This window comes from Megalobrama amblycephala, linkage group LG22 (assembly GCF_018812025.1).
Source record: "Megalobrama amblycephala isolate DHTTF-2021 linkage group LG22, ASM1881202v1, whole genome shotgun sequence".
Classification (NCBI taxonomy): Eukaryota; Metazoa; Chordata; class Actinopteri; order Cypriniformes; family Xenocyprididae; genus Megalobrama; species Megalobrama amblycephala.
Window position 1 is genome coordinate 7,442,684 of NC_063065.1, and position 24,090 is coordinate 7,466,773.

Genomic DNA, 24,090 nt, shown 5'->3' on the forward strand with positions numbered 1-24,090 from the left:
TGAGATCATTTTACCCATAATTCCACTGGATGCTGTTACATATTGCCCATGACGTAGAGTTGAACATCATGGCCTGATCTTTCCAAAACCTGCAGTCAATCCTGTAGGAACACCGTCCTCTATCGTTGAAACGTAATGTCCATATGTATAAATGGACACTTAGTACTAATTTTAAAGCTGTTTCATAATAGTAATTTCCCAATAGAGTCGGACTAAGTGGATCTTACAGGGGCGTGAGGGGTCAACAGGGTAGTATGGCCTATGGGAAAATAAAAAAAATGTCACGGTGGTAAGTGAATACTGTTTTCCTGACAGGCTGAGACCACTGACACATGACAAATGCTTTCAACATAACTCTTAATCAGGCCTATATTTATGCCAGACAGCAGGTACATTTGTGTTCAGACTAATTTGGCAATGCAGTGATGCAACCCTATAGGCACAAGGTGCGTGTTTTGGATGTAAACAAGAAGGTATGCTTGTTCTTTTCTAGGAGCAACTGAGTATCAACAGATTACAAAGCCAAAAATCATCTTCATAAATCAATCTAAAAACACACAGACACTGACCCCAGCTGCTCAAATATAACCACTGATTCATTGCTAAGCCTAGTAATCAGCTGGTTAATGTTGAGTGTTTGCTTACATTTGCTTACATACTGAATGCCTTTTACAAGATTGTTTGTAAAAGCAGCCATCAGTTGTTTCCTGGTAAAGTTTTTTCACTTATGTCCCGCCTTCTCCTGCTATGATAGCTACGTCATTATGAACGACTTCTAAGCTGTCCAATCGCTGACCGCCTTCTCGGGCTACTAGCCAATCCTGGCTCAGGGGGCGGGACATATCTGAATAAAGGCGGGGGAAAATAACCGCTGTCCGAAACAGAAAAAAGTAGGTAGAAAGGCATTTAGAAGAATTTGGCTGGCGAATTGGCCCGGAAGATGTCTCTAATTAACCATATACTATGTATTTAAATAATATTTTTTTATATTTTAACTGTTCACTGTGTATTTCAATTCAACGGTTTTTGACGTTTCAAGCGCTTAGAACGCTCCTGAAGACGCTTATATACGGCTTGGTCACGTGGTACGTGATACTTTTCTCAGCGCTTGTCGGTATGGGCTAATCACATTCTTTGGTGATTAATCGTTAGGCGATTGGTGTTTAATCGTTTTATATCGATATACAGAGCATATTTGTAAATATATCTCAGATACCAATCCTTAGTGTTAGTATATTCAAAAGATTATACACTTATATTTACAAATACCTCCAGTATTACAATAATCGAGCTGATATTTGAATGCAGCTCAATGGGGCTTTGTTTTTTTTGGGCCTCCAAGAGCCCCCTGGAGGACTATCGTAGCAATCAGTTATTAGCCAGCAGCATTTGCCGTCTAATGTCCGCAGCCTCGTTTCTGTGAACCACGTGACGTGTGTTTACATCCTCTCAGCTGTTCCTGGAGAAAAACAGCGCTGGCTGTTCAACGCCAAGAAAATCTATACATAACTCAACAGTGCGCTCAAAAACACCAACTCTAATGTGCATCCAGTGTGTTTGGCTAGTGCAAAGCCTGAGATTGATTCATGGCTTTATAAAGGTCAGTGAACATTGTTATTCCGCAAAGATGATGCCGACATTTTTGTTTTGTTGCTTTCCGTTGATCTGAGCAAGCTGAAGAAGATGTACATGTGGCAGACATTTAAATGCAAACTTACTGTCTTGGTTTAATGCACGCAAAAAAAGCCCAAAATGGCTGTTTTGAAGAATGCACAAATGTTATATAGTCTAAAGTGGTTTGCTGTACCAGGTCAAACACAATGCAACCGTCTTACTGGTTTTCTCAGTCCTGCAGCGTTAATGTCATCTCACAGCATGGGTTTCTGTTCTCAAGTAAACGAAGAACTAGTTTTTCTTCCTTCTTCTTCTTCGCTCTCAGCTTATTTTCATCTGAATTACAGACTGACTCAGAAATACGGAGGCGTTTTAACCAGATGCTGCAAGTTGACTAATACTTATAAGACATAACAATAGCAGTAGCTATGACAACTGTCTCTGAAGCTTTAATAACTTGCTTTTTTATTTCCTTATTGTTGTTTTACGTTTTTCTCATTGCACAACACATAAAAACAAAGGCCAGATGCACGACACACCGGGAGTTTTTTCGTAAATATTTTAAATGACAAGTGATATTGCATAACCCTGGTAATTTGATCTGTTACCGAATTAATTTAATGTATGCATGCAAGTCCTGCTTAGAGATTATGGCGGATCTAAACATGCGAAACGCTTACATTCTCTCTCTCTCTCTCTCTCTCTCTCTCTCTCTCTCTCTCTCTCTCTCTTGCTACTTTGATTTTTATTATCTCAGATATCATATGTAGATATATTAAGCACCGCACACGTCGATAAACACTGTTTTTAACGCAGTGCGGATATGTGTGGTGTTTTATAAATGCTTTAGCTCGACTGCGTCGTGGAAATGTAGATCTTAACTTGTATGGATGGACCTCAGCGCGGTGCGTCACGCAGTCAGTCACCATCCGTATTCTATATGCGTCGAGCGTAAACAAACAAATAAACGGAAGCGTCGCAAATACGGCATTTCTCTTCACTTTCGACAGAAACATCGTTAAGAGGAATATAAAATTATTATTTATATGGCATGTCGGCTCTATACTATTTGTTTAGAGTCGAGTGTTGTTATGGCAAGCTTCTTTAATATTAATCCTCACAAATAAATCTTTTTATTTTTTGTTACAAGTTTCACAAATAAATGCACAGTTCTTTTTCTTTTCTTTTTTTTGCTCAACTTTTTCCACAACATAAATATGTTTTATTGGCCATCAGTTGTAGGGCTGTCAAACGATTAATCACGATTAATCGCATACAAAATAAAAGTTTGAGTTTGGCTAATATATGTGGGTGTACTTTGTGTAATTATTATGTATGTATATATAAATACAAACACATCCATGTATATATTTGAGAAATATTTACAAGTATATGTATTTATTTATATTTTTATATAATTTATATTATATATAAATACATTTTTTTGTACAGAAATAACATATTTCTCTTAAATATATACATTGATTTGTGTGTATTTATATATACATATTAATTACACACATTACTCACACATATATTATACAAACTCAAACTTTTATTTTGTATGCGATTAATCACGATTAATCGTTTGACAGGTGCAATATGTAAGATTTTTGCAGTAAAATATCCAAAAACCACTAGGCCAGTGTTATATATTTTGTTCACTTGAGTACTTACAATATCCCAAATGTTTGCAACTATTTGTAAATCGTGAGGAAATTGCAATTTTAACCAAAGCTCCGGGACGTGTGAGGAGTCGCCTGTCAATTGCGTCATACCCGCGTTAACCTTCGGTTTCCGGTTTTATTTTGTAGAAACCATAGAAACACCAAAGACGCTTTAATATATTACATATTTTAATAGACAAGGGAACAACTGTTTGGTTACATTTATAGACAGAAAACTAATTATTGTTATATAGCTCAACATGTTTAGTCTTATTGTTTAAGTCTAATTTTCTTGATTTTTTTTTTTTTGTGAGTACCATGCTTTACCATGTCTCAGAGAAAAACGCTATTTTGTGAAGTAGCTAACCTAGCATAATCAGATGCAGCTTTTTTTTTAGTAACAGCAATACAGCATTTTCTCCATCATACAATACTTTTTAAAATTAATTGCATGCCATTTATCAACACAAGCCATCCAGCATCTAATATGATATTCTAAAATCGATCTATCTTACTGTAGCACAATCGCTCCAGCGGCCTCGTTCAGCTCCCACAACACTCGGTCCTGCAGTAACATTAATAATCGCATCCTTGAACATGATCTCTTCCCGAGTCCTATCCCAGTTCTTTTCCACCGTCCGTTGAGGTGAAGACCACATGTCCCAAGATTCCGCACTCAAACTTGGCATCATGAAGCTACGCCTTTATTTTGAATAGGCCTCTAGCGACCTCTAGTGGACAGAAAATATTACATATTGCACCTTTAATCCTCACAACTAAATAGTTTTTTTGTTTGTTACCTAGACTAATCGGCACAAATATATATGTTTAGTTTCACAAGTAAATGCTCCTTAAATACAGTTCTTATTCTTTCTCTTTTTTCTTCTTTTGTTTTTCTACAACATAAATAATTTTTATTGGCCATCAGCTCTAAAAGCTTTTTTACTTTTTACAGAACAGAATGTTTTTTATAGTTTTATTTTAATTACTGATCAGAATGGTTACTGTATAGTACAATTAAAAACCTTACCAACCGAATGCACACTTGTTAGATCTCAGTCGCTAGGAATATTAGATCCAGCCATGCTGAACTTCTCTCTCCACCACAATGTTGGTCTTCTTAGATTCTATCATGAAAGTAATTTAACAGAATCTAATTTGAGTCTTTCTCTCTGCATAGTCTGGCTTCGTCTGACCAGCACAAATTACCAAAATTACTTCTGGTTACAAACTGCTTCACAACCTCCCGTGAAACCTTGAAATGGATACACTCCTTCTTATCTCTAACTTGTGAAGGCCACACAATCATGAGATTGAACCACAAGAGCAAAGCATTGCAAGAGCATGGAAAATAATGAGTAATATAAAAAATGATTGTAAATGAAAATTAATAAATGATAAATAAATATAAAATATGGAAGATAATATGAAAACATAAAAGTATGTTTGCTCGCTTGAAGCTATAGTTTGCTCTTAATCAAATCTTTCACACTAGAGTCTGAACTAGTTTATTTGGTTGCTTCTAGGAAAACTGTCTAGATACTAGTATGAATATAAATAGTTATAAATAAGTACAAGTTGTAAGGAATAAATATTAAAATATTTTGTCATGTGATGTGTACTTTGGCTTTTTTGGACATATGTTTAATATCTCAGTGATTATTATTATTATTATTATTATTATTAATTCAAACAATAATTTCTATTAACAATAAAACTGTACCTTTTTTTTTTTTTTTTTTTTTTTACAATTTTTGGGTGAAATATGACCTAAACATTATTATTATTATTATTATTATTATTATTATTATTATTATTAGGTGAATCTCATGAAATATTTAAAGCTCATATTTGAAAGAAATTCATAAGAAATTCTGAATGTTTTACACTTCAGAAAGGCCTTAATGTTCTTTATTCAAACTATAATTTCTATAAAAATTAAACACACACACACACACACATATATATTTAATTTTGGGGTGAAGTGTGACCCGAACATTTGTTATTATTATTATCATTACTATTAGTGTGTCCCCTGCAGGTCGGGTCATGTATTTTGGGAAGGGTTTCCCTCTATTATGGCACAGTTCTTCTCATCGAGGCTTGAAATGAATCCGGTGAGAGTTTGTGGCTTCTGCTTTTGCCGAGTCAGACATGCGGAGTAGGAGTCAATGCGAGGGCATGAGCTTCCTTTAAAATATAGACTATTTACACACTCCACGTGTCCTTATAAAACACAACAGTCTGATATTGGCAGGACAGATGTATGCTGTAATGGGTACTTGATGTGTCGTGAAGTTTCAATAATATCCTGCAGCGTGACATAGTATATTGTGAAGAATCATACAAAGAAGGCCTGCTTTTACTTTAGCTTTTATCATCACTGGAAAAGTACTGAGGAACAGTAAACAGATTAATTCTGGCCAAGCATCGGTGTAGTGTGATAATGTTGCAATTATGCAACTAGCAAGTTTAAACATGTTAATGACGGATCAGCTCAGCTTTATAACAAACTGTTCCAGTTCATTGTAACAGTTCCAGTATTAACTCGACAACAGTCCACCAGTTGCTCAACTTGCTCTCCGTCAAAAAGCAGTTAGCAGTGTTATGAAAACCAGTATCCTTTTTTATGTCCAATATTAACAGCTTTATTTATTTCAGAAAAGAAAGAGACATATAATAGGTGCCGTTCTCTTTTGTAAGTTGTATGCTGATGTACAGAGAGTCTCTGTAGGGTTGCAATCAGGTCTTGCACAAAACAGAGTAGGAGGTTTGACCCAGATCCCTCCCTGCAGTATTTTTAGTGCAGGAGACTCAAAGGGCAGTGATACAGGGAAATGCTAAAAAAAAAGACAAATGCAGGAAAGAATGAAGAACAAGGAAATTATGGGGGTTTAGACATATCTGTAGACATTTAAAACCTTATGAAATCAAAGCAATATTCTCATCAGTTCTGTCAGCTCTTATTTACTTTAATCAGCATTTTTGTAATATTTGGCCCCTTAAATTAATTTCAAGGGCAATTTTTTTCCTTAACCTTATCAAATGTATGTCATCTTTCATGTCAAATTCTTACATTTATCAATAAATTCATTTAGAATAATTCACAAAGGTTCACACTTACAAATAATCAGATAGTGTAAAAGAGTATGTGTATTTGACGTGATGTCTAAGGGGAGAGCTCTAAGCTCGGAATTTGGCCCAAAACCAGAGTACTCCCTCTGTATCCCTGGCTGGGAAAGGAACCAGCCAATAGTGAGGAGTCGGGGTAGCAGAGGGATGCAGAAAACTGTCGAGGAACATAAGTGAGTCAGTTATGTGTGTGTGTGTGTGTATAATATATATATATATATATATATATATATATATATATATATATATATATATATATATATATATATATATATATATAGCTATGTGTATATATATATATATATATATATATATATATATATATATATAATATAGGCCTCCTCTGATTGGATGGATCATTTGAACTTGTTCCTTGCGAACTTTGTTAATAAAACATTATTAAGACACTATAGGGATGTTACCAATTAAATAAAAAAATCAGTATCAAGAAAATCAATTGTTCTGCTGCACAGGAAACACAGAAATTGCATCTGAAGTGCCACTAAATTGCCAGTAGGTGGTGGCAAGTTACTATCTTAATGGGTGAGTCATTGAATCATTCATTCAACCGATTTGTTCAAACGGCTGATTCGCTTCCAACGGCTGATGGATTCATTTTTTGGGCTACCATTCACAACCATTATAAACCTTGGAGGACTAAGGATATATTTAGATATATCTCTGATTGTGTTTTTTCTGAAAGAAGATAGTCATATGCACCTAGGGTGGCTTGAGGGTGAGTAAATCATGGAATAATTTTCATTTTTGGGTGAACTATCCCTTTAAAGTAAGCAGAACTTGCAGATTTCATTTTTGTACTCATACATTTTAATTGCTTATAACTTGAATTTTTTGAGTAGGTTAATTGATACAGTTAACTTAAAATTATCATGTAATCTCAACTTATATTTTTAGTACGTGGAAACTTAGCTAGCTATAACTAGCTAATTCAGCAAATGTTAATTGGGAACACAATGCTTTGATATCATTAGCATAGCATGTTGAAAGTGTATGGCAATATAGAAGATTTATCATATATCTTTTCTCAAAATAAACTTATGCTCCACTCATCACCATGATGGTAACCCCCACCCCCCCAAAAAAACCCACATAACAGAAACTCTTCTAAATTGGGATAGCAAAGCATTAAACACTACTAAATCCCCACTTAACACTAATCTTGCACCCAAAAAAAACATTATACAACACTTAATGTTAGCATTTATTCATGGCAAAGCATGCTGGGAAATAGAAATCCCAGCCCAGTTTCAGGTCAATTTAAGTTTCTTTAAATTTAAAGAAACAAGTTCATATAACTCAAAACAATGAAACAATTAAGATTACTTAAAATGTGTCAGTTTCGTGAACTCAAAAGAAAAAGAAAGTTCTAAATACTCATAAAAGTTAATTTGATTCAACTCATTTGTTTAATTTGAGTTTGTCCTACTCAAACCAATTATTTATTATTAGTGTTATGGTTTACAATGTATAAATATTATTATTATTATTTATTTTTTTTTACCACAGTGTGTTTCTGTTAGATTATGTGAGTGTTTTTGTGTGTGCTGTTGCGCTCATTTGTTTTGATTTCTCCACAAGAGTCTCTCACATAGACAGGCTGTGCGCAACCTTGTTACCATCCAAAAATATCCGTTATCAGTCATTGTTTACATGGAATCATTCTTGCCTGAACATTTTTGGAAATTGCGGTGCTCTCCTAGTCATTTGCTATTGACGTTTTAATTAGGCTACGTCTCCGGTCGAGCAAGTTAAATTCTCTTTCACTTGCCTCTTCATAAAATCCACTTGTCCCAGATGAGCCTTAATGTAGAGTACTGTATAAAGTGTCATTTGCAGGGAAAATACCCTTACCATGCACGAAAAACCCTCACAGATATACAAAACCCTGTGCATTTTGTAAAAGGTTTTCTTGCAAATCTGCTATTTGACATCTGCAAATGTCACTTTGGGGACACTGTAAGAATGAAAACAACCCAATGCTAGCTGCTTCTGACAATAGCAAGTAGAAAATCATGATTTATTGGTTGTGATGTAAACTAAAGCCTGTTGGCTTTTTAAAAACTACATACAATATATTTAAATGAGCTCTTTAATTTCAATAGTAAGTGTGTCAACAAAGAAAATAAAACAGATTTAATTGGTTCTTTTTAGATGGATGGTCCATTGCAAAGCTCTCCTTAATTGAAGTGGAGAATAGAGACATTTCTATGTACAGTAATTGGGCTTTTCTTGCACTCGCTGAACCATTGTAAATAAACAAGCCTCATGTTTCTTTCTTTGTTCCAGATCAGGTTCAGGTTCGTGAAAATCCTTGAGGTTAAAGCAATCCAGCTTAACTCAATTACCAGTGAGCTGAAGAAACATGCAAATTCTGACACTTTCTAAATGTCTGCAGCCCAAATGTCACTTAGGCTTACTTTGCTCTTGCTTTGAAAGGAAGCAGAATTTCTTGTGTCCTGATTAATAACCGACATTTATGTATAATATATTAACATTTGAGACATGTAATAAGACTTCAGACTAAAGGCCCGTCCACACCAAAAGCGATAACAATAAAGATGACAATAGATATATAGTTCTAAAAATCATTCTAAATGTAAAAGAATAGCACTGCACACATCACAGCTATAATGATAACGATACAGAGGAACGATATCATTGGAATCACTTTCAGAATTATTTCTTTCCAGCTGTTGAACAATAAAACACTGACAGCCAATCAGAATCCATTTTAATTGAAGGGCTCACACATTTAAAATGGCAGACGTCATTGCAGAGTATGATTGCACATTAGTGATGAGCACCTGCTGTTAACAAGCAGAATCGCTGAAGACAGTAACTTAACTTAAGTCACAGCCTTATTAAAGGTGCCCTAGAACGTTCTTTCACAAGATGTAATATAAGTCTAAGGTGTCCCCTGAATGTGTCTGTGAAGTTTCAGCTCAAAATACCCCATAGATTTTTTTTTTTAATTAATTTTTTTAACTGCCTATTTTGGGGCATCATTAAATATGCACCGATTCAGGCTGCAGCCCCTTTAAATCTTGCGCTCCCAAACAAAGTTCACACAGCTAATATGACCCTCAAATGGATCTTTACAAAATGTTCATCATGCATGCTGCATGCATACATCGGATCATGTGAGTATAGTATTTATTTGGATGTTTACATTTGATTCTGAATGAGTTTGATAGTGCTCCGTGGCTAACGGGCTAAAGCTAGATTTATAAAGAATGAAGTTGTGTTTATGAATTATACAGACTGCAAGTGTTTAATAATGAAAATAGCGACGGCTCTTGTCTCCGTGAATACAGTAAGAAACGATGGTAACTTTAACCACGTTTAACAGTACATTAGCAACATGCTAACAATACATTTAGAAAGACAATTCACAAATATCACTAAAAATATCATGATATCATGGATCATGTCAGTTATTATTGCTCCATCTGCCATTTTCTGCTATTGTTCTTGCTTGCTTACCTAGTCTGATGATTCAGCTGTGCACAGATCCAGACGTTAATACTGGCTGCCCTTGTGTAATGCATTGAACATGAGCTGGCATATGCAAATATTGGGGGCGTACATATTAATGATCCCGACTGTTACGTAACAGTCGGTGTTATGTTGAGATTCGCCTGTTCTTCAGAGGTCTTTTAAACAAATGAGATTTATATAAGAAGGAGGAAACAATGGAGTTTGAAACTCAATGTATGTCTTTTCCATGTACTGAACTCTTGTTATTCAACTATGCCATGGTAAATTCAATTTTTGATTCTAGGGCACCTTTAATTGTTTAATTATCTCATTAACTTTAACTCTGCTTCAGTGTTACTTTAACACTATTTAGAGAGGGACCATATCATCATAATAAATAGATCAATAAATAAATCAACATCATCATACCCTCAGAATAAATAGTGAGAAATATTAACGATGAGATCATTAGCCTATGCCAGGTTAGCAAACAGTGTAACATAATTACCTCAGATATCCAGCGCTAGTTTGACAACATTGTCTTGCTTCCTTTGAAGCTGCAGTGAAAAAGAATAGGTGTTGTTTTTATTCCACTATATTGACTTTGTCAGCTATTTTCACTGTTAGATTAGATCGATTACACTAGCTATTCATTCGAAACATAGCACGCTGAGGACATCTGCTGGTTAAAGCCATGTAAATGCAACAAGAACTGCAAAAATGTTGTACACACTTTAAAACCGCAGCGCGTGAGCTTAGAATAAACAGACCGTTATCGTTTGTTGGTGAGGACGCAAATATAGTTATCATTCTTGGTGTGAATGGGCCTTTTAGACTTCAGCTGCCTTCTGCAATATTAAAGCTGGTTGCATCAGGCAGGTAACATCAGGTACACGCAACACCTAGCTGAAGAATCAAAGCCAGCAGGTATCAGGTGGCGCGCGAGGATCTCGCGTGGTATGGCTCCTTTTTTCCGGCTGTGCGCCAAGAGAGAAGTAAACTGAAATGTGAAAGAGAGATCTAAAACCGTCACCCTTTGTTTTTCAATCCTCAGATCTTGCCATAGCCGAGAATGGTCTGAAGTGTGGGACAGACATCACGACTGGGCATCCCTGTGGAGAATCGCTCCAGCACTTTCATCTGGATGTGTGGACCGGTCTAGTTACCCGTCTCTCACCTCCTCTGCATTTTTTTTTTGTTTGTTTCTTTTACTTTTTTTTCCCTTGTTGGCTGTGTGAGGGGAACATGGGGGGAGCAGTCAGTGCTGGCGAGGATAACGACGATTTGATAGACAACCTGAAGGAAGCCCAGTACATCCGCACAGACTGCGTCGAGCAGGCCTTTAGGGCCATAGACCGTGGAGATTACTACCTGGAGGGCTACAGAGACAATGCCTACAAGGATCTGGCGTGGAAGCACGGGAATATACATCTCTCAGCGCCGTGTATCTACTCCGAGGTGATGGAAGCCCTGAAACTCCAGCAGGGTTTGTCTTTTCTTAACCTCGGCAGTGGCACAGGATACCTGAGCACCATGGTGGGCCTGATCATAGGTGAGAACCACACTAGGGTTTAGATAAAAGGACAAAATAAAGAAAACATAGCAGATATTGAGGATATAATTAATTTATGTTTTTTAATTTATTTAAAATTTCTATTATTATTATTAATGTGTTAGTTCATCCATACTCACACTCATGTTATTCCAAACCTGTATGAGTTTCTTTCATGTGTGGAACTAAAAAAATATTTTAAAGAATGTCTGTAATTAGTTGATGGTAGCCATTGACTTCCATAGTGGGAAAAAATACTATGGAAGTCAATGGCTACCATCAACTGTCTGGTTACCGACATTCCTTTGTTTTCAGCAGAAGAAAGAAACTCATACAGGTTTGGAACAACTTGAGGGCGAGTAAGTGATGACAAAATTTCCATTTTTGAGTGAACTATCCCTTTAAAAAGAAATCAATCAAAAGAAAAACAAGAAAAGACATTTGTTCCCAAAAAATAAAGATTATTTAGGATTCAGGAACAATCAGAGTTTTGTGTTTTACACACATAAATCGGCTTCTTGGCTCTCAACCTCTTGTCAACTGAGAACAAATGAAGTGTTTATTTCACTTAATTTTTTGTTTGTACATTCTACATAGTAGTAATTGCATTTTGAGTCATATATATCTTTTATTTTCATCAATATTAATATTATTGCTCATACTTAAAGGATTAGTCCACTTTTAAATACACTTAGATTTTCAAGATGTTCATGTCTTTCTTTCGTCAGTCGAAAAGAAATTAAGGTTTTTGAGGAAAACATTCCAGGATTTTTCTCCTTACAGTGGATTTCAATGGCTACCAACAGATTGAAGGTCAAAATTACAGTTTCAGTGCAGCTTCAAGGACTTTAAACGATACCAGACGAGGAATAAGGATCTTATCTAGCGAAACGATCGGTCATTTTCGAAAAAAATACAACTGTTTATGCTTTATAAACAAAACATCACCTTGAACGTACTTTCCGCTTCCGCATTCTTCATAACGCTTACGCTGAATGTCCTACGCCTTCCCTATTCAAGTTGCGGAAAAAAATGAAACTGGCGGCGCGTTCGTTCCGTAAGTAGAATAGGGAAGGCGTAGAACATTCAGCGTAAGCGTTATGAAGAATGCGGAAGCGGAAAGTACGTTCAAGGCGATATTTTGTTTATAAAGCATAAACGGTTGTATTTTTTTCGAAAATGACCGATGGTTTCGCTAGATAAGACCCTTATTACTCATCTGGTATCGTTTAAAGTCCTTGAAGCTGCACTGAAACTGTAATTTTGACTTCAATCTGTTGGTAGCCATTGAAATCCACTGTAAGGAGAAAAATCCTGGAATGTTTTCCTCAAAAACCTTCATTTCTTTTCGACTGACGAAAGAAAGACATGAACATCTTGTATGACATGGGGGTGAGTAAATTTATCAGGAAAAGTGTATTTAAAAGTGGACTAATCCTTTAAGTTTAGGGATTTGAACAAACTCCTAAGTCATAAATGTTGGCAAAAACTGACAAATATCTCATACTGTTTCGTGGTACAGGCATGAAATCAAGCGGTTTGTTGAGTAAGCAATCAGATTTATGTTTTATTTTTAGTTAGAGGAACATAAAATGGGTTGAAAAATTTCATACTACAAAAGTTGGGGGTTGATAATGTTTTAATGCTTTTAAAAGCCTAAAAAAGGCTGGATTTATTTGAAGAATACAGTAAAAACAACAATATTGTGCAATATTATTACAATTCAAAGTAGCTGTTTTCTATTTGCAGTGTTGGGGAAAGTTACTTTTAAAAGTAATGCATTATAATATTGCATTACTCCCTAAAAAATTAACTAATTGCCTTTATACTAATTGCTCATTGCCTTACTTTTTATGAAAAGTAATGGGTTATGTTTACTTTTGCGTTAATTTTTCTCATCTGGGCTGGGGTTGCTTGTTTGTTTTTTAATAACAACAAAAAAAGTTATATTTTTGGCAAATGTAAAGGCTCTTTCACAACAAAAGTGAAATGAATAAGCCTCAAGCTGAAGGAAATGCAGATTTACACCTGTTCAGCAGAGGGCGCAGCTCAAACCATTCTGGATTAAAGAAGAACAGGATACAGGAGAAGGAAGTTCAACACTCTTATTTCTAAATCTAAAGTCATTTTTGCTTATTAGTATGGTTGAATTAGATCATTGAAGGTCAGCAGCTAAGACATTGGATAATAAAGTGAGATTAAATGCATCAAGTATATTTGTGTAATTTAATATAGTTAATTATTACAGGTTTGCATAAAATTCTGAGATTGCATTTCACTGTTTTTATTCATTTTGAGGAACACTGAATGTTTTTGTGCAGGTGAGATGAGTAAATGCATGTTCACATTTAGTCTAGAACTACAATAACCATCATGTTCACACAGCGCACACAACACCTCTGCATTTTATTTCTCTCAACATGGGGACAGGAGAGCTGTCAGTCAATAAATGTGAAAAAGTAACTTAGATATTTTGTTGTAAATTGAAAAAGTAATGCGGTACTTTACTAGTTACTTGCAAAAGTAATCCGATTATGTAACTTAAGTTACTTGAAATGCATTATCCCCAATACTGTCTATTTGAATATATTTTTACAAAACTGAATTTTCAGCATCATTACTCCAGTCTTCAGTGTCACATGATCCTTCAGAAATCATTCTAATATATTTTTTTTTTTTTCATGATTCTTTGGTGAACAAAGTTAAGAAGAGCTGCATTTATGAATGTATTATAAATGTTTTACTGTTGTTTTTGATGCATTTAATGCACCCTTGTTGAATAAAAGTAATAATTTCTTTTAAAAAATCCTTTCTTATAAACATTTGAACTGTTGTGTGCTTATGTTGAATGATGAACCCAAAACATATCCAGGGACTTATTAATCTTATCATTATTTGCAGGTCCGTTTGGAGTAAATCACGGTGTTGAGCTCCATAAGGATGTTGTGGAGTATGCAAAAGAAAGACTCGACGACTTCATTAAAAACAGCGACAGCTTTGACAGGCATGTTCAACATTTATTTTGCTATGTGTCTGTAGATTGGAGAGTGAATGTAAAGATTCTACTTGAAGTGCTGATTTGATTAGAAGTTTTTTAGAAATTGAAATGGCTCTGTTTTAAATGGCAAACTGAGATTCAAGCAAACCAAAGTAATTCCACAGTTCTGTAGTTATGCACTTCAAAGATCACTTGTTTTTTTAAAACTTTGATTTAGTCAGCCTTGCCCATTAATCTTCCATGTGACACAAAGGATGCATTAGCTAACCCCAAACCACAGGCTCAATGAATAAATACTTCAAGCGCACCCCAGCTCTCTGCGGTCTGCTGAGCGATTTGCACACCTGTGTGAACACCTGTCAAAGCCAGAACCGCTAGGTCAGAAAGTCCGCTTCAGTATTGGACACGCAACTGGGTTTCCCTGAACGCTCTCCCTGGCATTTGCTGCTTGCAAACATCTGTTTTCGTCATGCACCAGAGCGAGCAGTGTTATTGAGGTCAGGAGAAAAAGCCGTAATGACGTATTAGACGAAATGCTGACGCTATTTATCTGAAGGCCATGTGCCCAAAGGTTGCTTAATCAATGTTGTTGAGCTTTGGGAGCTCTCCTGTTGGGATCAGTTTATTAGATATCAATATCCATTACATGTCTACAGCTATTCAATGAAAACAGCTGCCTAGTGGCTCCAAGCAAATACAAACGCATATGGACTCATGCTAATAATATGCTCAATATCAGATTTCTCTTGGCATCATATCTGTTCTCTAGCAAAAACTGCTTTTTATTCATTCATAAAAATAGATTATTACATGTTCTAAAGGAAATACGAGTGCTAAACTCGCTGTTGTTGGCACATAGCTATTTGGTTGCTGTGTGGTTCCTTGTTGTCTCATGATAACTCAAATTATTAATTAATAAGAGTTGTGCTATTACTTCTTAGTGATTCGAAAAGCAGCGTTGCCTGACGAACAATAAATATTGCGAAACAAACTCACCAACATATCTCGAGACCAGAATATCATATAGATATCAAATAAGATGGACTCTTTTGACTTAAAATAATCAGACTTAAAAAAAAAATTTTTTTATGAAAATGCTAAAAAAAAAAAAATCAAGATATAAACTAAATATTATTGAAGCTTGTATTGAAGCGATATAAACACTCAATTGTGATTTTTTTTTTTTTTCTTCTCGCAATTCTGACTTTTTTCCCTCACAATTGTGATATAAACTTGCAATTCTGACTTTCTCGCAATTCTGACTTTTTCTCGCAATTGCGAGTTTATATCTCACAATTCTAACTTTTTTCCCTCAAAATTGTGATATAAACTTGCAATTCTGACTTTTTTTCTCATAATTGTGATATAAACTCGCAATTCTGACTTTTTCTCACAATTGCGAGTTTATATCTTGCGATTCTGACTTTTTTCCCTTTCACAATTTTGATATAAACTCGCAATTCTAGCTTTTTTCTCGCAATTCTGACTTTCTCGCAATTCTGACTTTCTCGCAATTCTGACTTTTACTAGCAATTGCGAGTTTATATCTCACAATTCTAACTTTTTTTCCCTCAAAATTGATATAAACTTGCAATTTTGACTTTTTATCTCATAATTGTGATATAAACTCACAATTCTGACTTTTTCTCACAATTGCGAGTTTATATCTCGCGATTCTGACTTTTTTCCCTTTCACAATTTTGATATAAACTTGCAATTCTGACTTTTTTCTCATAATTGCGATATAAACTCGCAATTCTAGCTTTTTTCTCGCAATTCTGACTTTCTCGCAATTCTGACTTTCTCGCAATTCTGACTTTTACTAGCAATTGCGAGTTTATATCTCACAATTCTAACTTTTTTTCCCCTCAAAATTGATATAAACTTGCAATTTTGACTTTTTATCTCATAATTGTGATATAAACTCGCAATTCTGACTTTTTCTCACAATTGCGAGTTTATATCTCGCGATTCTGACTTTTTTCCCTTTCACAATTTTGATATAAACTTGCAATTCTGACTTTTTTCTCACAATTGCGATATAAACTCGCAATTCTTGCTTTTTTCTTGCAATTCTGACTTAAACTCGCAATTCTTGCTTTTTTCTTGCAATTCTGACTTTTACTCGCAATTGCGAGTTTATATCTCGCAATTCTAACTTTCTTTCCCTCAAAATTGTGATATAAACTTGCAATTCTGACTTTTTTCTCACAATTGCGATATAAACTCGCAATTCTAGCTTTTTTCTCGCAATTCTAGCTTTTTTCTCGCAATTCTAGCTTTTTTCTCGCAATTCTGACTTTTACTCGCAATTGCGAGTTTATATCTTGCAATTCTAACTTTTTTCCCTCAAAATTGTGATATAAACTCGCAATTCTGACTTTTTTCTCACAGTTGCGAGTTTATATCTCGCAATTCTGACCTTTTTCCCTTTCACAATTTTCATATAAACGTGCAATTCTGACTTTTTTCTCGCAATTCTGACTTTCTCGCAATTACGAGTTTACATCTAGCAATTCATACTTTTTTTCCGCAAGTTTATATCTCACAATTCTGACAAAAGATGACTTTTTTCCTCAGAATTGCAAGTTTATATCTGGCAAATCTTACTTTATAACACGCTACACAGTCAAACCAAAAATTATTCATACATTTTTGATATATTTTTACTAGTGGGTGCAGGACAGTATAGTTCATTTACGTAAGTGAGGTTAGCAAAAATTAAGTAAACTGTGACATATTATACCCAAAAATTCTTCATACAGTGGACTACCAGTAAAAATGATAAAAATTTGGAACCAAAAATGATTCAGACACTTTGACCTGACCATGTTTTGCTTAAGTGTTATCTGACATCATTAAGATATTTTTTTCTGACACAGTTTATCAACCTGAATTCACCCTTTATAATTACAGCAGAACATACTGGATGAAATATTATAGCTTAAATGAGGGGCCTTCAAATGTTGTTGAGCAATAGGGGGCCTTCAAGCCAAAAAGGTGATCTAGAACAACCTAGCAATCACATAGTAGTACACTAAACATAACCTGAACACGTCAGCAACCTCATAGCTGGAAGTTTTGCAAAAACAAACACCAGGAAATATAAAACATGTTCTAGAAATTAATATCAGTGTTACAAATGTGACATTTCAGGTTTGAGTTCTGCGAACCACACTTTGTCGTGGGGAACTGTCTGGAGATTTCGTCAGACAGTCACCAGTATGACCGCATATACTGCGGAGCTGGAGTTCAGAAGGACCATGAGAACTATATGAAAATCCTGCTGAAAGTCGGAGGAATTTTGGTCATGCCAATAGAGGATCAGGTAAACCACAGGATGATGCATACGGCGGCCCCTAAAAGTGTTTGGACACTTCAGTCACACTTGTCACAAATGTCTGAATGTCATTAGATTACAAAATACAAACCCAAGCATCTGCATTTGTGGTTCTCAAATGCTGCACAAATTTTACTTTCCTTATCATTTTGTCATTCAACACTTGAGTCTGATAGCCCCGCCCCCTCCTCTATGTAATTGAGTGCATGAAGTGTCCATCATTCCACACTCTCTGTGTGAACACACTACACTGTTTATACTACAAAATGGCATAGAATAGTGCACAAGTATGAGAATTGGGACGCACCTCATGTCTTGCATCAAATGTTTGACCTCTTTATTAGCACACACCGTCCGTCTCATTCAGTGTTTATGTGTTCTTGCAGCTGACTCAGATAATTAGAACTGGTCAGAGCTCCTGGGAGAGTAAGAATATCCTGGCGGTGTCATTTGCTCCTCTTGTTCAGCAGAACAGGACAGAAGGCTGCAAGGCTGAAGCTGTGGTACTCCGTGAGTCTCCACCCCTAAATATGATCTCACACTGCTCTGTCTAATCAGCTGCCACTAGGGAGGTTTCCAAGTACAATTTTACAGACTGATTTACTGCAGATTCAATTACTAACCTGATTCATTACACCACAGGCAAAACCATTGGTGTTTTCATGCACTGGGCAATTTTGAGATTTTGTTTCCACATGTCTTTCATTCTAGTGGAAAGAAATCTAAAATGCACATTTAACTCTTACCCGGCCTGAATTAAAAAAAAAAAAAAAAAAAAATGTCGCCAGCCAACGCCAGCGTTTTAGATAGATGGATGGAAGCTTTTTTCACTTGTTTTGGATCCGGAAACGCATGTACTATTTTAGAGGATGCTTAATAGCGCCCCCTACTAAGTGAAAACATGCATATGAATGAACACGAATGCCGGAAATACTCGTCAATGGTATCATAAATTACAGTGTGGTGAGAAATCGAGTCCCCCCAGTTAATCGGGTCTCCTTTAGGACCCCAAGTGATCCCACTGGGTCTACTGACTTTTAATGGGTAGCATTTTTAGTGCCTGATTATAATTTCTGAAAAATCACAATATGATTTATATAGTTTAAAATGCGCTAAAATGACCGTTAATGTCTTTTAAGTTACACGGTTCATGTGAAATCAAGCATTTCTCGTTCTTACTGTTTTTTTAGTTAGCGTATGTACTAGCATAACTAGCTTAGCTTATATAATATAGTTCCCAAATTACATGTTTCAAGTTAATGATTGTGTGTACTTAGCATGACAATTAATTTATTAAAAATGTATAATAGTAATATTATATACTATACCACATTGCTATTATTGTGTAAAATTAATATTAAATTACTTTTACAGAACATAGTATGTTGCAACAATCCTTATCTTTATAAAAAATTTAGGCATGGATGTGTTTCCATTTTGTTTTATTATGCAATACACAGGCATTCATTTTATATTTCAAGAATGTTGTAATAATAATGTAATAAACATCATACAATAGTGAAATAGGTTATAATTAGTCAAGACATCACGATAACAACTTTTGATCAGGCATTACTGCCCGATTCCTGGGGGGGGACTCGACGGAAAATCTTGTCAATGGCGGGGAAAGAGTTAAGTGCGTATTTTATAACATTTTATCTATTTGCGTCTGTAGTTTTCAGTTACAATACATGTATTTACAGGCCATTTTCTCAAAATTACTGACATGATTCATTCAGAAAAGTGAAAGACTTTCAAAAGACAAAGAGTTGTTTTTGTTTTTTTCAATCACTGATCAATTTCAGGCTATTTTTCTTCCATAATGTCTTCTTTCACACTAGTTTGAGTATTTATTTTGTTATAATTTATCTATTTGCATCAGTAGATTTCAATCAGATTTCAGTCTTTTTCAAAATTAGATTTTTTTTCTCATGCACTGAGCCAGAAATAGCTCTTACATATAGTAAACTTTACAGTTTTATTTCTATATATATTCTAAAGAGGCGTTTGTTCATTCATCTATAATTTGCCTGATTTATATAGCATTGTATTCCTAAAAACATATATTTATTTCCTGGCTGTTGACATTATTTTCTGATTTATAGTGACATTTTTAACAATGGGAATTTAACTCTAATGTATCAACATAATGAAACAAGCAATTTCTGTTCTGGAATTATATGCAAATTTTTACATATTTAATCAGAAGATGCCTCTTTGCATATTTAAACATGACATTTCAGAAAACTTGTAATACAAAACAGTTGTCTTAATGTGCTGTGAATAATCAACTGGGGAAGTTAATAAACTGTATTTCTTGTCCGTTCCTCAGCGGCTCTGACCGTGAGGAGTCTTCAGGACCTGGCGCGAATCTACATCCGCCGAACCCTCCGCAACCTGACCAACGACGAGAACCCCGGCCGCAACAACACGCAAAGACCGTCCCAGAAGCGCAAGCGCAGGCGCTGCCGCCGCCGTCGCCGCACCTACACCTACGTGTTCGTCGGGAACCAGCTGATTCCTCAGGAGGACGAATGCATCGAGGAGGAGAGCAAAGAGGAGGAGCAGGAGAAAGACATTGAGCTGATCAAACCCGAGGAACCGCAGGTCAACCATCTGAGAGACAAAATCTTGAGTCTGCCGCTGCCCGAGTCGCTGAAGTCGTACCTGCTGTACTACCGCGAGAAATAACTCGTCCCGTCTAAGTGTTAATCTACGGTGGTGGTGGTGGTGGTTTCCTTCTCAGACTACTTCTGACCCTGAATTTCATAGTTGTTTTTTTTGATAATGTAGCATAATTTAAACATTTAAATGGGGTTGGGCTGCGTTTCCAAGAGACTTGATTTGATTGTGCTTGCTGTGTTTGTTCTAATGACTCATAACGTTGTAATATTCACATTTTGAATGTGATTTTTCACTACAGAGGAGGAACTTTGTGGTTTGGAAGCTTCTTGCTCGCCTTGTTTGTATTCAGAAGAGTTTGCTAAATGTGACGGAAGAATCGATGAAGCTATTTTTCACAGGCTTGTATTGTAAGACCAGTAATGACAGTTTTCTTTCTTTTTTTTAATTGTAGGGAGAATGAAAAACTCAAGTCATTATTTTGGGATTGATTTTTGCCTTCTTTGATTCTCCGAACCTTCTGGAGTTTTCGCTGTTTATGATGCTAATGCTTTCGGTATCTCTTTGGACCGTTTTAGTGAAGTTCCATCTAGAGAGGATTGTTTTGGCCTGTGTTTTGCATTTCTACTTTTTTTTTTTTTTTTACTTTCTAGTCACATTTGTAAGTACCGATATTGAACTCTCTTAATAGATGATATAATTTTTTTGGTTGTTTCTTTCGTCTGCGAGTCGTCCTGAAGACCTAACGCTCCACTTTCTGCTTGTGATCATAAAATGTAAGAGACGTCACTGTTTGTGTCGGTTTGTAATCGGTGAATTCACACTGTTGTAACAACTTGTTTGCAATATATTGTCAGCATAAGAAATCTGTGGCTTAATTTCACTTATTCAGTTGATTGTTAATGATTTTGTTACACTGAAATGGAATCTTAATAGAATTTACATCCTGTGTCATGTTTGTCCCATTTCCCAAAAATACACAGATTGAGATATTGGAAAAACACCCAAAATATTGTCTATAAATCAGATATATATAGTTCAACTCATGTTTAGAATCTGCTAAATTTTTTTTTTTAATTTAAATATTAAAAATAAGATGTTTTTAAGTACAGCTCTGAAGAAGCTAAAACAACTTAATATGCAATATAAACTTAAAAATTCCTTAATTTACACTTTATTCAGTAGATGCATTTACATTTCTTAATATTATGTTTATGGTTGTGCAGTTCGTCCCACAAAAGTCCTCCAGGTCCTGTATGTTCTTTGGTTTCCCAGCATGCTCTTCCTCACAATGGCTATTGGATGTTGAGATCCTGGCGATTCAGGGCGATTGAGGGACTGACAAAACCATCATACAGTCATTGCCGCTATATTGTGCAGCTTCTTCAGGGCAGTACTGAATATTATTATTATTATTATTATTATTTTGGTCCCCAAAAAAACACAGGTATCTTTCGCCTGTTGATGTATTTAGCTTTGATACGTTAGGACGTTAGGTTGGGATGCATTCATTTTGAATAGCTTTTGTTATGCCACAGCTATGAACCAAGCTAAAAATTTGGATACATACATATTTTGGTTCATTTTCCTTAAAGAAAATGACTTAATTTGGTCGATTTTTAGAAGCACACTTGCATAAAGCAATGTTTTTTTTAAGCACCTTAAGTCATTGCCTATTTTCTATTATTTCTGATGTGATGGTAACAGGGAAACTAGAATGTAAAGATATTAACCAAAATGATTCTTCATATTTGTCCTTACAGGTTAAGGTACAGTCTACATACAATAGATAAACACCAGCACTAATGTTTTTTTCAATCCAGCATTTATATATTCAAAATGACTCAAAAACTCATAAAAAGACTGAGGTTCATGTGTTTTGTTCTTGGTTTACACATTTAAGTGTAATACTTTATTAAATATAAACTCTTACTACTAGGTTACGTTTCCCTCATGAACATAAAAAACATTTATGACAGAGATACTGAGAGAACAAATCATAAGCCATGCAGATTCTACATGTGTTCCGAGTCCTGAGAGGCTCTTGTAGTAATTTTCACAATTTTTTCATATTGCTTAACAAAAAACGTAAAACTTTTTATGTGTTTTGGATGTTCATTTACATGACAACGGCATTTTGGGGGACTGAAAATGCAAACTTTTGAAATCGGGTTTCAAAGTGCAAGTTTTTGAAAACTATACCGTTATATTTTCAGTGTAAACTACAAAACTGCAAATTTGTACCAAAAAAAAAATAATAATAATAATAATAAAAAAAAAATTAAAAAAAAAGGTGACGTCATGCGCACATGTATTACACGTTCAGTCAATAGGTGCGCAGCATATCTTTACCAAGTGACATCGCCAACTACTGGCCTGGGAGCAGAATACAGCGTTTTTGTGGATCCCTGTGAACGGGATCGTTTTGACAAAATTGTTGTCGTCACACATCGTTGTCATGTAAACACACCCTAAAATGTTTAAACCGGACCATTGTCTCAAGGTTAGCGGAGCCTGGTGAATCTGTCCGTTGAGTTTGTGGTTGTTAGAAGGTTGTAAGAACGTTCCATGAGGTCTAATTCCACAGCATGTCTTACAGATGGTCCCTGTCGAGACACACGAGTGTCTTTTTTTCAAGTGTATCACTGACTGTAATTTGATGCTTTCATTCTTTTCATTAAATATATTTATAGCCAACCTGTTATGTTTTTACTAAGCTGGTGTTTGTCATATGGGATTTAGTGTAATGAGAACTTGTTAGTAATGTAGTTACAAAAATAATTGTAAAACATCAGGTGGTGCGCATACAGTTCTGGTGACAAAATTTGCGTCAAGTAAAAACCAAAGTATGCTTTGGGCTTAAACATCAGTCAAATGCAACACAGAAACAAAATCACTTTTGAACACACACAAAAATCAGAATAGACAAAGTCACACATTATAAAATCTTTATTAACTATACATCTTTATTAAAACAAATCATAGTTTGCTAAAAATAAAAGAATGCTTTTCAGCCTCTGCTTTTCCAGTCCCATGTTTATCCAAAGATATCCCAACTGGGGGTAAATCACAAATCTCTCTTTTGCATAGACTAAACGCTCAACATCAGGACAAAAATTAGGGTTAGGACAAAAATAAGACTGATTTGATGGCGCAAAGGTGCTTCTTAGTAAAACCACATTTATTATTCCATATAACTTTGGGGTGGCAGCATGGCGGGCAATAAATGGTTACAATTTTTGGGGAATATTACAAAAGTTGGGGGGGCGGGGACACTGTGGACTTCTGTGTTAAAATTTAAGCCCAATAAAGGTGGTAGTTGACGGAGGTATTGTGTTTTTTTAGTACGATTACATATAGTTCTTTAACATGAGTAAATGTCTAAAGTTGGATTTAAAGCTTTGGTCATAATGCTAGATAACACATATCTTATTCCTACATGTCAGTTCATGACACTAGCATGCGTTAAATGACAGCATCATAACAGCAGCCTTAAATATGTACAGAGGTTTGGGAAATTGTGACTTTTAAAGTCAACATGAAACCACATACATAACCCAGTTTACTGTGGTGTTTCCAAGTGAATCAGGATATATATATATATATATATATATATATATATATATATATATATATATATATATATATATATACATTACAGCCCAAA

At 35.3% G+C, this 24,090-nt stretch overlaps 1 protein-coding gene and 1 long non-coding RNA gene across 3 annotated transcripts in view; one reads left to right on the forward strand and one right to left on the reverse strand.

The window, feature by feature from the left end:
* LOC125258209 overlaps positions 1-4,467 on the reverse strand; it is a 28,886-nt gene extending 24,419 nt beyond the window's left edge. Inside the window, exon 1 of one of the 2 annotated variants that reach the window (XR_007182547.1) lies at positions 4,316-4,467. This is a non-coding gene — a long non-coding RNA (uncharacterized LOC125258209). Of the gene's footprint in view, positions 1-4,311 lie in introns of both variants that reach the window. The other variant, XR_007182546.1, reaches the window with a different exon arrangement.
* Positions 1,215-23,120, forward strand: pcmtd1 (protein-L-isoaspartate (D-aspartate) O-methyltransferase domain containing 1). Its single transcript, XM_048175100.1, has 6 exons — positions 1,215-1,600; positions 10,966-11,463; positions 14,365-14,467; positions 17,618-17,789; positions 18,188-18,311; positions 20,134-23,120. The coding sequence occupies exons 2-6, from the start codon at positions 11,157-11,159 to the stop codon at positions 20,490-20,492; spliced, it is 1,065 nt and encodes a 354-aa protein (XP_048031057.1). The 5' UTR covers positions 1,215-1,600; positions 10,966-11,156; the 3' UTR covers positions 20,493-23,120.
* The last annotated feature ends 970 nt before the right edge of the window (positions 23,121-24,090 follow it).

Excerpts from the sequence above, each read along its gene's own strand:
- pcmtd1 (XM_048175100.1), top strand. The coding sequence starts at position 11,157 with ATGGGGGGAGCAGTCAGTGCTGGCGAGGATAACGACGATTTGATAGAC. Across the intron at positions 17,790-18,187 it reads TCATGCCAATAGAGGATCAG|CTGACTCAGATAATTAGAAC; the intron begins GTAAACCACAGG and ends GTGTTCTTGCAG. Across the intron at positions 18,312-20,133 it reads GGCTGAAGCTGTGGTACTCC|CGGCTCTGACCGTGAGGAGT; the intron begins GTGAGTCTCCAC and ends TCCGTTCCTCAG.